The 19,031-nt window shown below is 41.7% G+C and overlaps 1 protein-coding gene and 1 pseudogene across 1 annotated transcript in view; both read right to left on the bottom strand.

The window, feature by feature from the left end:
- The window catches only part of LOC149394363 (TMV resistance protein N-like), a 30,302-nt gene extending 19,366 nt beyond the window's left edge, over positions 1 to 10,936 (bottom strand). Inside the window, exons 1-3 of the mRNA XM_089618320.1 lie at positions 10,741 to 10,936; positions 10,458 to 10,585; positions 9,770 to 10,297 (exon numbers count right to left, since the gene is read on the bottom strand). Coding sequence (XP_089474446.1) covers positions 9,770 to 10,297; positions 10,458 to 10,585; positions 10,741 to 10,936 — 852 coding nt within the window. The remainder of the gene's footprint in view (positions 1 to 9,769; positions 10,298 to 10,457; positions 10,586 to 10,740) is intronic.
- A 1,084-nt stretch (positions 10,937 to 12,020) lies between these two features.
- On the bottom strand, positions 12,021 to 12,926 carry LOC149394362 (putative ribose-5-phosphate isomerase 3, chloroplastic pseudogene; annotated as a pseudogene).
- Positions 12,927 to 19,031: the final 6,105 nt, after the last annotated feature.

Here is a 19,031-nt window from a genome sequence, read left to right as displayed (position 1 = left end):
ATGTATATTTTTTTTTATAAAAAATATCATTTGTTAATTGGAGATAATATTTGTAAAAAACTAAAACTTAATTGTCATGTCTTAAAACAAAGAAATGTAAATACCTTCGGTTTTGTAAATAACACTTTGCCAGAAACGTCCGGTAGTTGACTCAGGCTGCTGCAATTAGTAAGATTAAACTCCTGGAGATTTAAGCAGCGAGAGAGATCCAGTAGTTGACTCAGGTAGCTGCAATCAGTGAGATTCAAGTACCCGAGATTTAAGCAGCGAGAGAGATCCGGTAGTTGACTCAGGCTGCTGCAATTAATAAGATTCAACTCCTTGAGATTTAAGCAGCGAGAGAGATCCGGTAGTTGACTCAGGCTGGTGCAATTAGTAAGAATCAAGACTATGAGATTTGAGTTGCGAGAGAGATCCGGTAGTTGACTCAGGCTGCTACAATTAGTGAGACCCAAGTACCAGAGATTTAAGCAGCGAGAGAGATCCGGTAGTTGACTCAGGTTGCTGCAATCAGTGAGAATCAAGACTATGAGATTTAAGCAGCGTGAGAGATCCGGTAGTTGACTCAGGCTGCTGCAATTAGTAAGATTCAACTCCTTGAGATTTAAGCAGCGAGAGAGATCCGGTAGTTGACTCAGGTTACTGCAATCAGTGAGATTCAAGTACCCGAGATTTAAGCAGCAAGAGAGATCCGGTAGTTGACTCAGGCTGCTGCAATTAGTAAGATTCAACTCCTTGAGATTTAAGCAGCGAGAGAGATCCGGTAGTTGACTCAGGCTGGTGCAATTAGTAAGAATCAAGACTATGAGATTTGAGTTGCGAGAGAGATCCGGTAGTTGACTCAGACTGCTGCAATTAGTGAGACCCGAGTACCAGAGATTTAAGCAGCGAGAGAGATCCGGTAGTTGACTCAGGTTGCTGCAATCAGTAAGAATCAAGACTATGAGATTTAAGCAGCGCGAGAGATCCGGTAGTTGACTCAGGCTGCTGCAATTAGTAAGATTCAACTCCTTGAGATTTAAGCAGCGAGAGAGATCCGGTAGTTGACTCAGGTTGCTGCAATCAGTGAGATTCAAGTACACGAGATTTAAGCAGTGAGAGAGATCCGGTAGTTGACTCAGGCTGCTGCAATTAGTAAGATTCAACTCCTTGAGATTTAAGCAGCGCAAGAGATCCGGTAGTTGACTCAGGCTGGTGCAATTAGTAAGAATCAAGACTATGAGATTTGAGTTGCGAGAGAGATCCGGTATAGTTGACTCAGGCTGCTGCAATTAGTGAGACCCAAGTACCAGAGATTTAAGCAGCGAGAGAGATCCGGTAGTTGACTCAGGTTGCTGCAATCAGTGAGAATCAAGACTATGAGATTTAAGCAGCGCGAGAGATCCGGTAGTTGACTCAGGCTGTTGTAATTAGTAAGATTCAACTCCTTGAGATTTAAGCAGCGAGAGAGATCCGGTAGTTGACTCAGGTTGCTGCAATCAGTGAGATTTAAGTACCCGAGATTTAAGCAGCGAGAGAGATCCGGTAGTTGACTCAGGCTGCTGCAATTAGTAAGATTCAACTCCTTGAGATTTAAGCAGCGAGAGAGATCCGGTAGTTGACTCAGGCTGGTGCAATTAGTAAGAATCAAGACTATGAGATTTGAGTTTCGAGAGAGATCCGGTAGTTGACTCAGGCAGCTACAATTAGTGAGACCCAAGTACCAGAGATTTAAGCAGCGAGAGAGATCCGGTAGTTGACTCAGGTTGCTGCAATCAGTGAGAATCAAGACTATGAGATTTAAGTTGCGCGAGAGATCCGGTAGTTGACTCAGGCTGCTGCAATTAGTAAGATTCAACTCCTTGAGATTTAAGCAGCGAGAGAGATCCGGTAGTTGACTCAGGTTACTGCAATCAGAGAGATTCAAGTACCCGAGATTTAAGCAGCGAGAGAGATCCGGTAGTTGACTCAGGCTGCTGCAATTAGTAAGATTCAACTCCTTGAGATTTAAGCAGCGAGAGAGATCCGGTAGTTGACTCAGGCTGGTGCAATTAGTAAGAATCAAGACAATGAGATTTGAGTTGCGAGAGAGATCCGGTAGTTGACTCTGGCTGCTGCAATTAGTGAGACCCAAGTACCAAAGATTTAAGCAGCGAGAGAGATCCGGTAGTTGACTCAGGTTGCTGCAATCAGTAAGAATCAAGACTATGAGATTTAAGCAGCGCGAGAGATCCGGTAGTTGACTCAGGCTGCTGCAATTAGTAAGATTCAACTCCTTGAGATTTAAGCAGCGAGAGAGATCCGGTAGTTGACTCAGGTTGCTGCAATCAGTGAGATTCAAGTACACGAGATTTAAGCAGCGAGAGAGATCCGGTAGTTGACTCTGGCTGCTGCAATTAGTGAGACCCAAGTACCAGAGATTTAAGCAGCGAGAGAGATCCGGTAGTTGACTCAGGTTGCTTCAATCAGTAAGAATCAAGACTATAAGATTTAAGCAGCGCGAGAGATCCGGTAGTTGACTCAGGCTGCTGCAATTAGTAAAATTCAACTCCTTGAGATTTAAGCAGCTAGAGAGATCCGGTAGTTGACTCAGGTTGCTGCAATCAGTGAGATTCAAGTACACGATTTTTAACAGCGAGAGAGATCCGGTAGTTGACTCAGGCTGCTGCAATTAGTAAGATTCAACTCCTTGAGATTTAAGCAGCGAGAGAGATCCGGTAGTTGACTCAGGCTGGTGCAATTAGTAAGAATCAAGACTATGAGATTTGAGTTGCGAAAGAGATCCGGTAGTTGACTCAGGCTGCTGCAATTAGTGAGACCCAAGTACCAGAGATTTAAGCAGCGAGAGAGATCCGGTAGTTGACTCAGGTTGCTGCAATCAGTGAGAATCAAGTACCCGAGATTTAAGCAGCGAGAGAGATCCGGTAATTGACTCAGGCTGCTGCAATTAGTAAGATTCAACTCCTTGAGATTTAAGCAGCGAGAGAGATCTGGTGGTTGACTCAGGCTGGTGCAATTAGTAAGAATCAAGACTATGAGATTTGAGTTGCGAGAGAGATCCGGTAGTTGACTCAGGCTGCTACAATTAGTGAGACCCAAGTACCAGAGATTTAAGCAGCGAGAGAGATCCGGTAGTTGACTCAGGTCGCTGCAATCAGTGAGAATCAAGACTATGAGATTTAAGCAGCGCGAGAGATCCGGTAGTTGACTCAGGCTGCTGCAATTAGTAAGATTCAACTCCTTGAGATTTAAGCAGCGAGAGAGATCCGGTAGTTGACTCAGGTTACTGCAATCAGTGATATTCAAGTACCCGATATTTAAGCAGCGAGAGAGATCCGGTAGTTGACTCAGGCTGCTGCAATTAGTAAGATTCAACTCCTTGAGATTTAAGCAGCGAGAGAGATCCGGTAGTTGACTCAGGCTGGTGCAATTAGTAAAAATCAAGACAATGAGATTTGAGTTGCGAGAGAGATCCGGTAGTTGACTCTGGCTGCTGCAATTAGTGAGACCCAAGTACCAAAGATTTAAGCAGCGAGAGAGATCCGGTAGTTGACTAAGGTTGCTGCAATCAGTAAGAATCAAGACTATGAGATTTAAGCAGCGCGAGAGATCCATTAGTTGACTCAGGCTGCTGCAATTAGTAAGATTCAACTCCTTGAGATTTAAGCAGCGAGAGAGATCCGGTAGTTGACTCAGGTTGCTGCAATCAGTGAGATTCAAGTACACGAGATTTAAGCAGCGAGAGAGATCCGGTAGTTGACTCAGGCTGCTGCAATTAGTAAGATTCAACTCCTTGAGATTTAAGCAGCGAGAGAGATCCGGTAGTTGACTCAGGCTGGTGCAATTAGTAAGAATCAAGACTATGAGATTTGAGTTGCGAGAGAGATCCGGTAGTTGACTCAGGCTGCTGCAATTAGCGAGACCCAAGTACCAGAGATTTAAGCAGCGAGAGAGATCCGGTAGTTGACTCAGGTTGCTGCAATCAGTGAGAATCAAGACTATGAGATTTAAGCAGCGCGAGAGATCCGGTAGTTGACTCAGGCTGCTGCAATTAATAAGATTCAACTCCTTGAGATTTAAGCAGCGAGAGAGATCCGGTAGTTGACTCAGGTTGTTGCAATCAGTGAGATTCAAGTACCCGAGATTTAAGCAACGAGAGAGATCCGGTAATTGACTCAGGCTGCTGCAATTAGTAAGATTCAACTCCTTGAGATTTAAGCAGCGAGAGAGATCCGGTAGTTGACTCAGGCTGGTGCAATTAGTAAGAATCAAGACTATGAGATTTGAGTTGCGAGAGAGATCCGGTAGTTGACTCAGGCTGCTGCAATTAGTGAGACCCACGTACCAGAGATTTAACCAGCGAGAGAGATCCGGTCGTTGACTCAGGTTGCTGCAATCAGTGAGAATCAAGACTATGAGATTTAAGCAGCGAGAGAGATCCGGTAGTTGACTAAGGCTGCTGCAATTAGTAAGATTCAACTCCTGGAGATTTAAGTAGCGAGAGAGATCCGGTAGTTGACTCAGGCTGGTGCAATTAGTAAGAATCAAGACTATGAGATTTGAGTTGCGAGAGAGATCCGGTAGTTGATTCAGGCTGCTGCAATTAGTGAGACCCAAGTACCAGAGATTTAAGCAGCGAGAGAGATCCGGTAGTTGACTCAGGTTGCTGCAATCAGTGAGAATAAAGACTATGAGATTTAAGCAGGGTGAGAGATCCGGTAGTTGACTCAGGCTGCTGCAATTAGTAAGATTCAACTCCTTGAGATTTAAGCAGCGAGAGAGATCCGGTAGTTGACTCAGGCTGGTGCAATTAGTAAGAATCAAGACTATGAGATTTGAGTTGCGAGAGAGATTCGGTAGTTGACTCAGGCTGCTGCAATTAGTGAGACCCAAGTACCAGAGATTTAAGCAGCGAGAGAGATCCGGTAGTTGACTCAGGTTGCTGCAATCAGTGAGAATCAAGACTATGAGATTTAAGCAGCGCGAGAGATCCGGTAGTTGACGCAGGCTGCTGCAATTAGTAAGATTCAACTCCTTGAGATTTAAGCAGCGAGAGAGATCCGGTAGTTGACTCAAGCTGCTGCAATTAGTGAGATTCAAGTACCCGAGATTTATGCAGCGAGAGAGATCCGGTAGTTGACTCAGGTTGCTGAAATCAGTGAGAATCAAGACTATGATATTTAAGCACCGAGAGAGATCCGGTAATTGACTCAGGCTGCTGCAATTAGTAAGATTCAACTCCTAGAGATTTAAGCAGTGAGAGAGTTCCAGTAGTTGACTCAGGTTGCTGCAATCAGTGAGATTCAATTACCCGAGATTTAAGCAGCGCGAGAGATCCGGTAGTTGACTCAGGCTGCTGCAATTAGTAAGATTAAACTCCTTGAGATTTAAGCAGCGAGAGAGATCCGGTAGTTGACCAGGCTGGTGTAATTAGTAAGAATCAAGACTATGAGATTTGAGTTGCGAGAGAGATCCGGTAGTTGACTCAGGCTGCTGCAATTAGTGAGACCCAAGTACCAGAGATTTAAGCAGCGAGAGAGATCCGGTAGTTGACTCAGGCTGGTGCAATCAGTAAGAATCAAGACTATGAGATTTGAGTTGCGAGAGAGATCCGGTAGTTGACTCAGGTTACTGCAATCAGTGAGATTCAAGTACCCGAGATTTAAGCAGCGAGAGAGATCCGGTAGTTGACTCAGGCTGCCGCAATTAGTACGATTCAACTCCTTGAGATTTAAGGAGCGAGAGAGATCCGGTAGTTGACTCAGGCTGGTGCAATTAGTAAGAATCAAGACTATAAGATTTGAGTTGCGAGAGAGATCCGGTAGTTGACTCAGACTGCTGCAATTAGTGAGACCCAAGTACCAGAGATTTAAGCAGCGAGAGAGATCCGGTAGTTGACTCAGGTTGCTGCAATCAGTAAGAATCAAGACTATGAGATTTAAGCAGCGAGAGAGATCCGGTAGTTGACTCAGGCTGGTGCAATTAGTAAGAATCAAGACTATGAGATTTGAGTTGCGAGAGAGATCCGGTAGTTGACTCAGGCTGCTGCAATTAGTGAGACCCAAGTACCAGAGATTTAAGCAGCGAGAGAGATCCGGTAGTTGACTCAGGTTGCTACAATCAGTGAGAATCAAGACTATGAGATTTAAGCAGCGCGAGAGATCCGGTAGTTGACTCAGGCTGCTGCAATTAGTAAGATTCAACTCCTTGAGATTTAAGCAGCGAAAGAGATCCGGTAGTTGACTCAGGCTGGTGCAATTAGTAAGAATCAAGACTATGAGATTTGAGTTGCGAGAGAGATCCGGTAGTTGACTCAGGCTGCTGCAATTAGTGAGACCCAAGTACCAGAGATTTAAGCAGCGAGAGAGATCCGGTAGTTGACTCAGGTTGCTGCAATCAGTGAGAATCAAGACTATGAGATTTAAGCAGCGCGAGAGATCCGGTAGTTGACGCAGGCTGCTGCAATTAGTAAGATTCAACTCCTTGAGATTTAAGCAGCGAGAGAGATCCGGTAGTTGACTCAGGCTGCTGCAATTAGTGAGATTCAAGTACCCGAGATTTAAGCAGCGAGAGAGATCCGGTAGTTGACTCAGGTTGCTGCAATCAGTGAGAATCAAGACTATGAGATTTAAGCACCGAGAGAGATCCGGTAATTGACTCAGGCTGCTGCAATTAGTAAGATTCAACTGCTAGAGATTTAAGCAGCGAGAGAGATCCAGTAGTTGACTCAGGTTGCTGCAATCAGTGAGATTCAAGTACCCGAGATTTAAGCAACGCGAGAGATCCGGTAGTTGACTCAGGCTGCTGCAATTAGTAAGATTCAACTCCTTGAGATTTAAGCAGCGAGAGAGATCCGGTAGTTGACCAGGCTGGTGCAATTAGTAAGAATCAAGACTATGAGATTTGAGTTGCGAGAGAGATCCGGTAGTTGACTCAGGCTGCTGCAATTAGTGAGACCCAAGTACCAGAGATTTAAGCAGCGAGAGAGATCCGGTAGTTGACTCAGGTTGCTACAATCAGTGAGAATCAAGACTATGAGATTTAAGCAGCGCGAGAGATCCGGTAGTTGACTCAGGCTGCTGCAATTAGTAAGATTCAACTCCTTGAGATTTAAGCAGCGAGAGAGATCCGGTAGTTAACTCAGGCTGGTGCAATTAGTAAGAATCAAAACTATGAGATTTGAGTTGCGAGAGAGATCCGGTAGTTGACTCAGGCTGCTGCAATTAGTGAGACCCAAGTACCAGAGATTTAAGCAGCGAGAGAGATCCGGTAGTTGACTCAGGTTGCTGCAATCAGTGAGAATCAAGACTATGAGATTTAAGCAGCGCGAGAGATCCGGTAGTTGACGCAGGCTGCTGCAATTAGTAAGATTCAACTCCTTGAGATTTAAGCAGCGAGAGAGATCCGGTAGTTGACTCAGGCTGCTGCAATTTGTGAGATTCAAGTACCCGAGATTTAAGCAGCGAGAGAGATCCGGTAGTTGACTCAGGCTGCTGCAATTAGTGAGACCCAACTAACAGAGATTTAAGCAGCGAGAGAGATCCGGTAGTTGACTCAGGTTGCTGCAATCAGTGAGAATCAAGACTATGAGATTTAAGCAGCGCGATAGATCCGGTAGTTGACTCAGGCTGCTGCAATTAGTAAGATTCAACTCCTTGAGATTTAAGCAGCGAGAGAGATCCGGTAGTTGACCAGGCTGGTGCAATTAGTAAGAATCAAGACTATGAGATTTGAGTTGCGAGAGAGATCCGGTAGTTGACTCAGGCTGCTGCAATTAGTGAGACCCAAGTACCAGAGATTTAAGCAGCGAGAGAGATCCGGTAGTTGACTCAGGTTGCTACAATCAGTGAGAATCAAGACTATGAGATTTAAGCAGCGCGAGAGATCCGGTAGTTGACTCAGGCTGCTGCAATTAGTAAGATTCAACTCCTTGAGATTTAAGCAGCGAGAGAGATCCGGTAGTTAACTCAGGCTGGTGCAATTAGTAAGAATCAAAACTATGAGATTTGAGTTGCGAGAGAGATCCGGTAGTTGACTCAGGCTGCTGCAATTAGTGAGACCCAAGTACCAGAGATTTAAGCAGCGAGAGAGATCCGGTAGTTGACTCAGGTTGCTGCAATCAGTGAGAATCAAGACTATGAGATTTAAGCAGCGCGAGAGATCCGGTAGTTGACGCAGGCTGCTGCAATTAGTAAGATTCAACTCCTTGAGATTTAAGCAGCGAGAGAGATCCGGTAGTTGACTCAGGCTGCTGCAATTTGTGAGATTCAAGTACCCGAGATTTAAGCAGCGAGAGAGATCCGGTAGTTGACTCAGGCTGCTGCAATTAGTAAGATTCAACTCCTTGAGATTTAAGCAGCGAGAGAGATCCGGTAGTTGACTCAGGCTGCTGCAATTAGTAAGATTCAACTCCTTGAGATTTAAGCAGCGAGAGAGATCCGGTAGTTGAATCAGGCTGGTGCAATTAGTAAGAATCAAGACTATGAGATTTAAGCAGCGTGAGAGATCCGGTATTTGACTCAGGCTGCTGCAATTAGTAAGATTCAACTCCTTGAGATTTAAGCAGCGAGAGAGATCCGGTAGTTGACTCAGGTTACTGCAATCAGTGAGATTCAAGTACCCGAGATTTAAGCAGCAAGAGAGATCCGGTAGTTGACTCAGGCTGCTGCAATTAGTAAGATTCAACTCCTTGAGATTTAAGCAGCGAGAGAGATCCGGTAGTTGAATCAGGCTGGTGCAATTAGTAAGAATCAAGACTATGAGATTTGAGTTGCGAGAGAGATCCGATATAGTTGACTCAGGCTCCTGCAGTTAAAAAGATTCAACTCCTCGAGATTTAAGCAGCGAGAGAGATCCGGTAGTTGACTCAGTTTGGTGCAATTAGCAAGATTCAAGTGCTTGAGGTTTGAGGTCTGTGAGAGGTCCTGGAGTTGACTTAGATTGTAGCAACCATTGAGAATCAAGATTTCCAACTTTGCCAAATCCTATATGAAAAGTAACCGTGATTTATGTGATAAATCAGGCAGTATAAGTGATTGAAAATACCAAATTCGCTTCTTAGTAACCTTGAAGTTTTAAAAAATTGTGATTCGAACCAATACCAAACTTCTCTAGCATACTTTAGTGATATAACTAACTATTTTATACAAAAAAATAAAATAAGCTAATTATTTAACATCTATTTAGCATTTATGTTGAATAAATAGATACTTTCTAAAAAATGGATTACAAATTTATTATGTATTCGGAATGTGCCCTTTTTATTGAAAATATGAATTGAAGTTCAAGGAGGTAAACGCTAGAAAAAAAAAGCTTTTAAGGGTCAAATTGCAATAATTTGAACGCTAGAATATATTAACTGTTGTGTTAAAAAATACCTGAAAACAATACCTTGTATTTCTGGCTCCAAACCCGTTCAAGTTTGCCACTTTCAATGCACACCTCGCGAAGATTCTTCGGATTAAAACTCTCTGACAAGCATTTCAAGGGGCAACCCGTCCATCGGAAATATCTCAGTGTAGCAGGAAGGAAATCAAGATATTTAGGGAATAAAATCTCGCCATTGTACGATAACCAATCAATATAGAGAAACCACATATTGCGCATTTCTTTAAAGACTAGAGGGCTTATGTCAGATTGTGGCATATACTTCAAGAAAATTCCTTCAATTTTTGGTGTCCCCTAATCACAATTCATACAAAAAAATGACCACGTTATGATTATTATATGATAATAAAGTGTGACTGCAATTAAGTTTTAAAGGATCTTGATATTCATAAGCATGACTTACTCGATTCTCTTCCAAGACATGGCAAATATCTGATGTAGACCACAATCTACTGCGCTCTCCCGGATCCTTTGATTCTCGACTAACAATTTCTTGGCCCATTTCTTGGATCAAATCATGCATCCAGATCTGACCCTTCTCATTAACAGTTACGAGAGCCCTTTCAATTAGAACTTTGATTCCCACAAGTTCTCCTTTATATCTGTACCCGAGTATTTTCTGGGTCTCATTCCTATATTTACCTTTAAGGAAGCAGGCAATATCGAGAAACATGTCCTTGTGGTTCTGACTCAGTCCGTCGTAGCTCACTTTCAGTATGTCTTCGACTTCATGGTTTGGAGTTGAGTCAAGTAAGTCTATTCCGCTTTCCCATTCTTCGATGCTCCTTGAACACAAGTGCTGACCCAAAACCGTGAGAGCCAACGGATTGCCTTTGGCGTATTTCTTGACAATTGTCTCCGCCAACTCCATGTATCTCTTGGCACGAGATTCATCTCCTTCTTTACAAAAGCTTTCGAGAGAAAGAGCCGACTAGCATCCCCAAAACTCAAGTCCTTAATTTCGTGTATTTCGTCGTGTGAAAGTATCATGGGGTTCCATCTCAAAACCAATTGGTAATGAGAGGAGTAACTCATGATCTTTATAAGCTCTTATTAGTTCCCATTCACTTTCTATGTGGGATTCCTAACACGTCGGCTTTGATAGCCCTGAGCACTTGTGAATCTCTGCTCGTCACAACAATTCTGCTACCTGGACCGAAGCATTTACGATCTATGGCCAGAAGGTCCAATTGCTTTACGTTATCGACATCGTCAAGGACTAAAAAACATTCCTTTGGCGGAGTCTATCCTTTTCGCGAGGAGTGACGCGTGTCAAGTTCTTCTCTTTCAACAGTTCCGTGAAAACTCTATTTTGCAGGTCCGAGGATTGGTGCTTCGTAACTTCCTCTCTAACGTTTTCAAGGAAAGAGAAACCAGAGAATCCATTGCAGAATTTGTTGAACATGACACGGGCGATTGTCGTCTTTCCGATGCCGCCCATTCCCCAAATTCCAATGACGCGAGTGTCCTTGTTCGTTAAGTTGACACATAAAGATGGCTCTATAACATGCAAATTGTTATCAATTCCAACAAGACCATTTGTCTCGTAACTAGAAGTAGAGGGTATCATTTTTAATTCTTCCATGACAGATTCAACAATTTCTTTTATCAACTCGAACCCGGACCTGAAAAATGTAATATTATCTGTAGTCAATAAACATATCATCGAATTTTTTTTTTTACAAAGTTAATGACTGTATTATATCAAACCTTTAAATTATTTTATACTTATTTTTTATATAAATATTTTATACTTTTAGGGTCAGTATTGAAAAACCCTTATGAGTAACTAAAGATATTTATTAATATTAAATAAAAAAAAAAAAAAAAACTAGACATCTATTACTCGTTGTAAAATGAATATGCATTAAAAACCGGGTTTTGCGACTAAATAGCCAATTAAAATTTTTTGATTTGTAAAATAGTCAAACCTTGTAAAATTAATGAAATAATAAAAATAAAAAAAAACTATATGAATTAGTCAAATAGCGTCCTTCATTTAATATTATAGTCTAATTATCACAATATATATATAAGAACTACAAAATTTTTGTAAATTCATATAGAATATTATATATCTCCACCTCGAATATCTCTGGGACAGTATTTTCAGGAGTATTGGTCTTTGGATATCTACTCTAAATTATGATTTTTCGAGTTTTAGCCTCTCTGTCTTACCCACGATTGGCCAAGTGCTAACTAGTATGTATTTTGCTTCGTTCTAGATGAAGCTTTCTTGTTCCCCTCTTTTTTAATATATTTTTCAGTTTCTCTTAAAAAAAATATAAATATTATCATATTTGGATACAAATATAAAGGTTAAATATATGTGAACAATAATTAATGAATAGAAAGTTGTTAAAACTTAAAATATATATATTATATATATATATATAGAGAGAGAGAGAGAGAGAGAGAGAGAGAGAGAGAGAGAGATGAAGAATTTAGATTAAAAAAAATGGAGTATTGTGTTGCATTTCAAAATATTTGGATCGAATATACTCTAAATAATCACTAATTCGACCTCCTCTAATAATGTGCTTTTTTTCTTTTTGGGTAATAAAACTTTTGTAATTTTGTGTTTTAATAAGGGTAATATAGCTAAATAGCCTCCCATATTTAGACAGTATTGGATTTAGCCAACATTTGGTTAATTTCGTGTTAATAGCCAGCCCAATTTATTTACATAGATAAAAATACCAAAATAACCTCCCAACCGTTCCCGCCCATTAACATGCTGAAAATAAAACATTTAATACAAAATATTCTGATATAACCGCCCATTAATGTCATTAAGATCATTAATTAAGACCATTAAGAAAGAAGAAAGAAGAAAGAGAGCCAAGAACAGCCCGTGCTCAACCACGCCCACGAACCCCGAAATCTCCAGCCCCGCCGCTCCGGCGTCCCTGATCGGCGTCTGAAAATATAGATCCACAATGTAATTCGAATTGTCGGTGACGTACGGCTTTCCGTCGGGCTCAACTCTGAGCTTACCCTCACAGCCTTGCTCTTTGAACAGATCTTGAAGCCGCAGCAGATTGTACTTCCCAGCAGAACTGAACCACCTCCACAGGCATCGCCAATCCGCTCCCTCCGAGCCCCGCCACGAGCTTGGTCTCGTCGGCCACGATGACGAACTTCTCCGACGCCGCCTCCACCATCTTCTCCTTGAGGAGAGCGCCGCCGCGGCCCTTGACGAGGTTCAGGTCAGGATCGACCTCGTCAGCGCTGTCGATGGAGAGGTCGAGGCGGGGATGGTCGTCGAGGACGGAGAGCGTGATTCCGAGCGATCTGGCTTGCTCCTCCGTGCGCTTCGAGGTCGGGACGCCGATTATGTCGGAGAGCTCGCCGGAGGATAGGAGGGCGCCGAGCTTGGCGACAACGAATGCGGCGGTGGAGCCTGTTCCGGACTTGACGTACTCGACGGCCTTGTCGGCGGCGAGCCTTCTGAGGTCGTCTTGGGTCGTCTGGGTGCGCAGGCTAAGGCGGAGCGACGGCGGCGAGAGGAGCGAGATTGAACTGGACGCCATTTTCCCTGTTTTGTGTCCATGTGAGAGAGGAGTTGAGTTGTTTTTTTTTAAATACAGTATGTTCGTGTAAATAGATAGCCTATTTACAGTATGTTCGTGTAAATAGAAATCATATTTACAGTATATTCGTGTAAATACGAAGCTTATTTACAGTATATTCACTGTAAATACAAAGCCTATTTACAGTGTATTCGTATAAATAAACTGAAAAATTCTGGAAATATTTTGAGCACGAAAATTCTGGAAATTATGAATATATGGAAGACAAAATAATATCAATGAATGAAAAATTAATTCGAAATTAATTACCTAATGAATTGCAACGAAAATAGAAACTAATTACCTCAAGTCAACGTTGAAAATTTCCAAATACATAACAATTAATGGCTGATATCTTTCAAAATCTGCTCAAAATTCAAATTTCAAATTTGAAAACTTCCCTATTCGGTTTCAATATTTAATTCGATTTTTTTTAAAAAAAAAAGCCTAATTAAAATAGCGTAAGGACAAAAAGGTAAAACTAAATCAATTAATAAGCTGCCACGTAAGCAAGATGGCTATTTACGGGAAATTAACGAAAGGTTGGCTAAAACCAAATTGCTAGTGTTTTAGATGGCTAAACAGCTAATTATTTGTTTTAATAATCACAATGATAATAGAAAAAATCATTTAAAAGCTGTACTTAAGGTTTATGACAACTAAATTCATTTTTCAACGATATCAAATACGCGCAATTTACCTCGTGTCTGCTGAATTGAATCCGGATAAATCCACAGTGGTTCTCAGAGATTCCCGCCACATCTTCAACTTTTCCGAGTCATGTCCGAAGCATGTTTCGAGTTCTGAGAATGCAACTTCGAAGCTTCTCTTTTGGTGGCGTATATTCCTGGGCTCCACCTTGTAGAACACGGGTATAACACGCTGTTTATCTTCTTTCATGCAACGGACGATGTGGTTGAGCTCATCCAGACACCACCGAGATTGGGCATTGTTCTCTGAGAAGACGATTATCGAGATCGCCGATGCCTTGATTGGTTCTAGAAGCACAGGCGAGATCTCGTCTCCTTTCTTGAGGTCACCCGAGTCTATGAAGGCCTTAATTCCATTCTCGCCTAAGGCTTTGTGAAGAGTGTTGGTAAAGCCCCAGAGTAGTCCGTGCCTCGAAAACTGATGAAGACATCGTATGTTTTTACAGAGGTACTCGAAGAAGAAGCCATAAGTGATCAACCTCCAAAAATATCAACTGATATAAAGAAAAGCTTATTAGATCGTGACTTTTTGTGAAGTTAGTTTATGCAAATTAAATGGAAGGTAATTAGTTTATAATGTGAACATATAAGCTTATAGTTTACTGCTATAACAATAAAATTAATAGGTGCGCTCCTCTACTTTTTTTTTTTTTTTTTTTACTTTTAGTAGTGTTTTACTTTCTTGTAATAAAAAGCAGTTGCTCCCTTAGTTTTGTTATTTGTCATATACACGCATTGAAAAAATCTTTAAAAATTTCGACTTCAGGTTTCTGCATCAACAAAAACAAATTCGCAGCGATTAATATGTAAAGGTAAAACAGTTTACCTCGACCCTAAATCCCAGCCGTATTAATTCGCAGTGATTTTCAGAGATTCTCGATCTGAAGCGCCTTTGATGTCTTGAAAACGCAGCTTTGTGGCTTCCCAGATGGCTCCGTATGTTTGTGGGGTCCACTTTGTAGGTCTTCTTGCAATGTGCTATATGGTTAAGCTCATCCAGACACCTCCGAGAATCTGTGAGAAGACGATTATCAAGATCGGCGATATCTCGATCGCTCCCTGAAGCGCAGATTAGATTTTGTGTGAGGATAGTAAAAGGAAAGTAGAAGAAGAAGAAGACAAAAGAACAAGATTGTGACTTTGCATGTGACTTGCCGTATTTTTCTTATGGTAAAAACGACGCCTCAATTGCAAAAACGACGTTACAATATAAAAGGACAATTTAGTCAAATGCTAAAAATATGCATGACTAAAAACAAGCGAATTTTCGACAAGCACCAAGCGCCAAGCGCCAAGCGCCAACCAAGCATCAACCAAGCGCCAAGCGCCAACCAAGCATCAACCAAGCGCCAAGCACCAAGTGCCAACCAAGCACCGATTTTTCTCCTATAAATAGTTCATTCATTCTCAACTCAAGAAAAAAAAACTCGGAATCCTCTCAACTCTTATTTTTCTCTCAACCCCAGACTTCTCTCAGCCAAATGCTCTCCCAACTTCAAAATTATCCCGAGTCGTAAACAAAGACCGAGAGCCACCTCTCGACGGGAGAGGGAGAGACAACTGAGAATCCTCTGAGAATCCTCGGGCCAACGAGCACCGTGAAGCCTCGGATCGGCAAGCCATGCGAAGTCTTGCGCCGGCGAACCACCATAAAGCCCCACGCCGGTGAACCGCCATGAAGACCAGTGCCACGCCGTCAGGTCCCATGACCACCTCTCAGGTCTCATGACAAACTATCAAGACAAAGCGCCACGTCGTCAGGTCCCATGACCACCTCTCAGGTCCCATGACCCATGAGTACTTCTCAATATCTGGAAAATCATCTCCAGGCGAGCTCGACCCCCTAGGCGAGCTCAACTCCCAGGCGAGCTCGACCCCCCAGGCGAGCTCAACTCCCAGGCGAGTTCGGCCCTCCAGGCGAGCTCGACCTCCAGGCGAGTTCGACCCCCCAGGCGAGCTCGACCTCCAGGCGAGTTCGGCCCCCCAGGCGAGCTCACTCCCAGGTCGACCTCCAGGCGAGCTCGACCCCCAGGCGAGCTCGACCTCCAGGCAAGCTCGACCCCCAGGCGAGCTCGACCTCCAGGCGAGCTCGACACCCCAGGCGAGCTCGACCCCCAGGCTAGCTCGACCTCCGGGCAATCTCGACACCCCAGGTGAGCTCGACCTCCAGGCAGGCTCGACCCCCAGGCGAGCTCGACACCCCAGGAGATCTCGACCCCCAGGCGAGCTCGACCTCCAGGCAGAATCCACTCACATAGCAAACACACTCGCCCTGAACTACGTCATGACCTGATCCCGCAAAGCGGGTATGTAGGCAGCTCACGAGGAGCACGGTCACACCCCCCATTCACACCCCCCATTCACCCCTGAGGGGACCTCTCATCCTGGCGCCCAGGCTTGACCTCCAGTGAGGCTCGACTTCCAGTCAGCCTCGACCTCCAGTCCGCCTCGACCTCCAGTCAGCCTCGACCTCCGGGCGAGCCCGACCTCCAGGCAGGCTCGACCTCCAGGCCAGGTTCGACCTCCAGGAGGAAAACTCCAATCCGACCAAGGGCCAGGAAGGAAAAATCTAAGCCCTGCCAAGGGCCAGGAAAACCCCTGCCTTGCCATGGGCAAGGAAGGTTCGAGCATTGTGCATGGTCAGACCCTACCAAAAATTAAGGTTGAAGAACATGATGAACGTGACGAGAAGAGAAGAACTTCACCAAACCCAACCTACGTGCGGTCATATGGTCTGCCCTAGATCGAACCACGGACGGTTCTTAGTGCTAATCCAAAAACGCGATTAAAAACTAGTTTTTTGAAATATAAAGGAAGCACAAAGCAATATTGGCTTTTTTTTCTACTAGTTGCTGTGCCATGCCCCGCATGGCATTGATTTACTTATATTTTGTAGCTATAACCTTTATTGATGATTTGATTGGCATATGTTATAAAAATTAATATAGTGAAAAATAATATAATCTCCCAAAAAAAAAAAATATAATATAATATGTGTGAAAACTTAAATGTCTTTAAATTATGATATTTTCACTTAATACATAGTAAGTTAGAATTAAAATTTAAAATTTATTTTAAGTACAATAATAAAGAGCAGTAAATTTATACAAATAAGAGGTAAGAAATTGATAAATCAAAATGGGAGAAATCCATAAATCTTTTGTTAGAGAATATAATTTATACTGATATAATTATTGTGTAATATATTATAGATTGAGAAGTTGATTATTTTGTGTTTTCAAGAAATATATAAAAGTGTGATTGATTAAGTGAAATACTGGTTTATAGTTCATGATCTGTATCATAGAAATATAATTGGAAGAAAGATGGTGAATTTTGAGACGGGAGAAGCTGCTGAATATTATGATACACTTGACCTTGCATTCTGAAAGTGTATATTCATTTGTGCATACCACACAATTCTATGTCATATTTAACACAGAGCGACGTGAAAAACTACTATTGTATATTCTTATACATCGCCTGAATCGTTGTGATTCTGTAGTCTGTGAAAGGAATAACTCCAACAGTTGTTGAGGGACAATGTTCATTTGCAAGACAATTTTCCCAGCAACAAGATTTGATGCTTTCGAATTGAAATAGCATGGCCCCACAATGATGACAAAAACAGGGATCTTTAAGCTTATGAACTTTTTTAGGAATATTCCTTGATTGAATTGTTTTATTTTTCGATCTCACAGTTCGTCTCATCGCAGTAACTGGCATGCGGTAACATAAAATAAAATTCAATTGAGTAAAAAAAACCCAAAAAAGAGGAATATAATGGAGAAATATGGCTAAAAAAATAGAGATGTAAAGGATTATAGCATATAAAGATTATGAAAATAAAACTTTAATGGCGATGCAGATATATAACAAAATAAGCCTAACTGAAAATATAACATCAACGTAATTAAGTATGGAATATGTAAAGTAATTAATATACACTGACTTACCAGGATGCTTGGACAAGCGTAAAGGCTGAGCTTCCCGAGGATTATGATATTCAGAATCGGCATACGAAGATGGTATATTGTCATTATAGCGTATAATTTCAAGTGAAATTTAATAAGTAAAAATTAATATGAAATAGGAATAAAGCAGAGATTTCCAACTTATACATCAAACTTTCTACTAACGCTGCTATTACGCTGGAGATTCTATTTAAAATAGTTAACCTTAAATATAAGATGTATATAAATGTGTTCGTACTTTGTAGGGATAGGAGAAATATCTAGAAGCGCATTTTCTTTTTTTTGCTCAACATACAATTTGATTAATTGAGAGTTGAGAGACAGATTAAAAGAAGTGGCAAAAACCTAGTCACGCAGCAGTTCATGATCCATCCATTTACCTTTTTTTTCTCTTTTTTTATTATTTTTGGTCAAGAATCTAAAGCTAGAATTATTTCCACAGTAGAATGATTATGAAGGCAGAGAAACCTCTATATGTTGAATACATTTAGTTTTAAGTGGAATACATTTAGAGTATAAAAGTAAATAACTCCACATCACTTACGAGGATGATCAGACATGAATGAAGTTCGTGGTTGTATAGGATCAATCTGTTGATAATTTGTAGATGAAGATGGTACGTCGCTACTGCTAAGAACATCTATCGAACCATGAATTAAATAAAAAAAGTTCAAACAGCCTGCAGAATTACAAAAATTATACAGTAGGTAAAAATAAATCCCGAAATTATATCTTTATTAGATCCACGGTAAAATAATGCCACGAATACATGCAGCAGTGAATAGTTGTGTAAATAATGTTTTACATTTTTTCTTTGAGTAAAGTGTATCATATTCAGCGGTGTAATGTCCATTGCTGCTAGAAGTCTTTCGTTTAGCGTATGCTAATTTGCGTTCAACATTCATTGCAAGAGCATAGTGTTTTGATACGGCAGGTAAACGATTTTGCAACATTTTCCTTCGTCTCATATCCAACATGCGACGCCTGTTTTGACGAGCGCACCAAGCGCCACTTTCTTTGGAGTGGCACTGTATTTTTGCTGATATCCTTTTGCATAGTATAACGAGAGTCGTTCGGTGTAGTAGTGTCATGTTCGGATAGATGAGTAATAGAATGATTATTTGAATACTATTGTCATCAATAAGATCGAATAACTTGTTTGGGTCTGCCATTGAGAAGAGTAGACAACTTTTTCTGAACACTCCTGAAGTAGTTGACGAAGCCGAATTTCTTAAAAGATGATCGTATTTAATTATCGTGCGTCAAAGAGAATTAATGGCCCTGTAATGTAATTTATTTTTAAGACACAAAGCCAAAAGACATGTCTTTCATATATGAATAACATCAAAAGTAGGACGGGGAAAAAAATCACCTCATTGGAGATATTGTCGATAAACATCAACTTCATT

This window comes from Urtica dioica, chromosome 6, assembly GCF_054948205.1.
Source record: "Urtica dioica subsp. dioica isolate 48M chromosome 6, U.dioica_male_clone48M_v1_H2, whole genome shotgun sequence".
Classification (NCBI taxonomy): Eukaryota; Viridiplantae; Streptophyta; class Magnoliopsida; order Rosales; family Urticaceae; genus Urtica; species Urtica dioica.
Note: the sequence above shows the minus strand (reverse complement) of the source record. Positions and strands in the feature narration are given on the sequence as shown.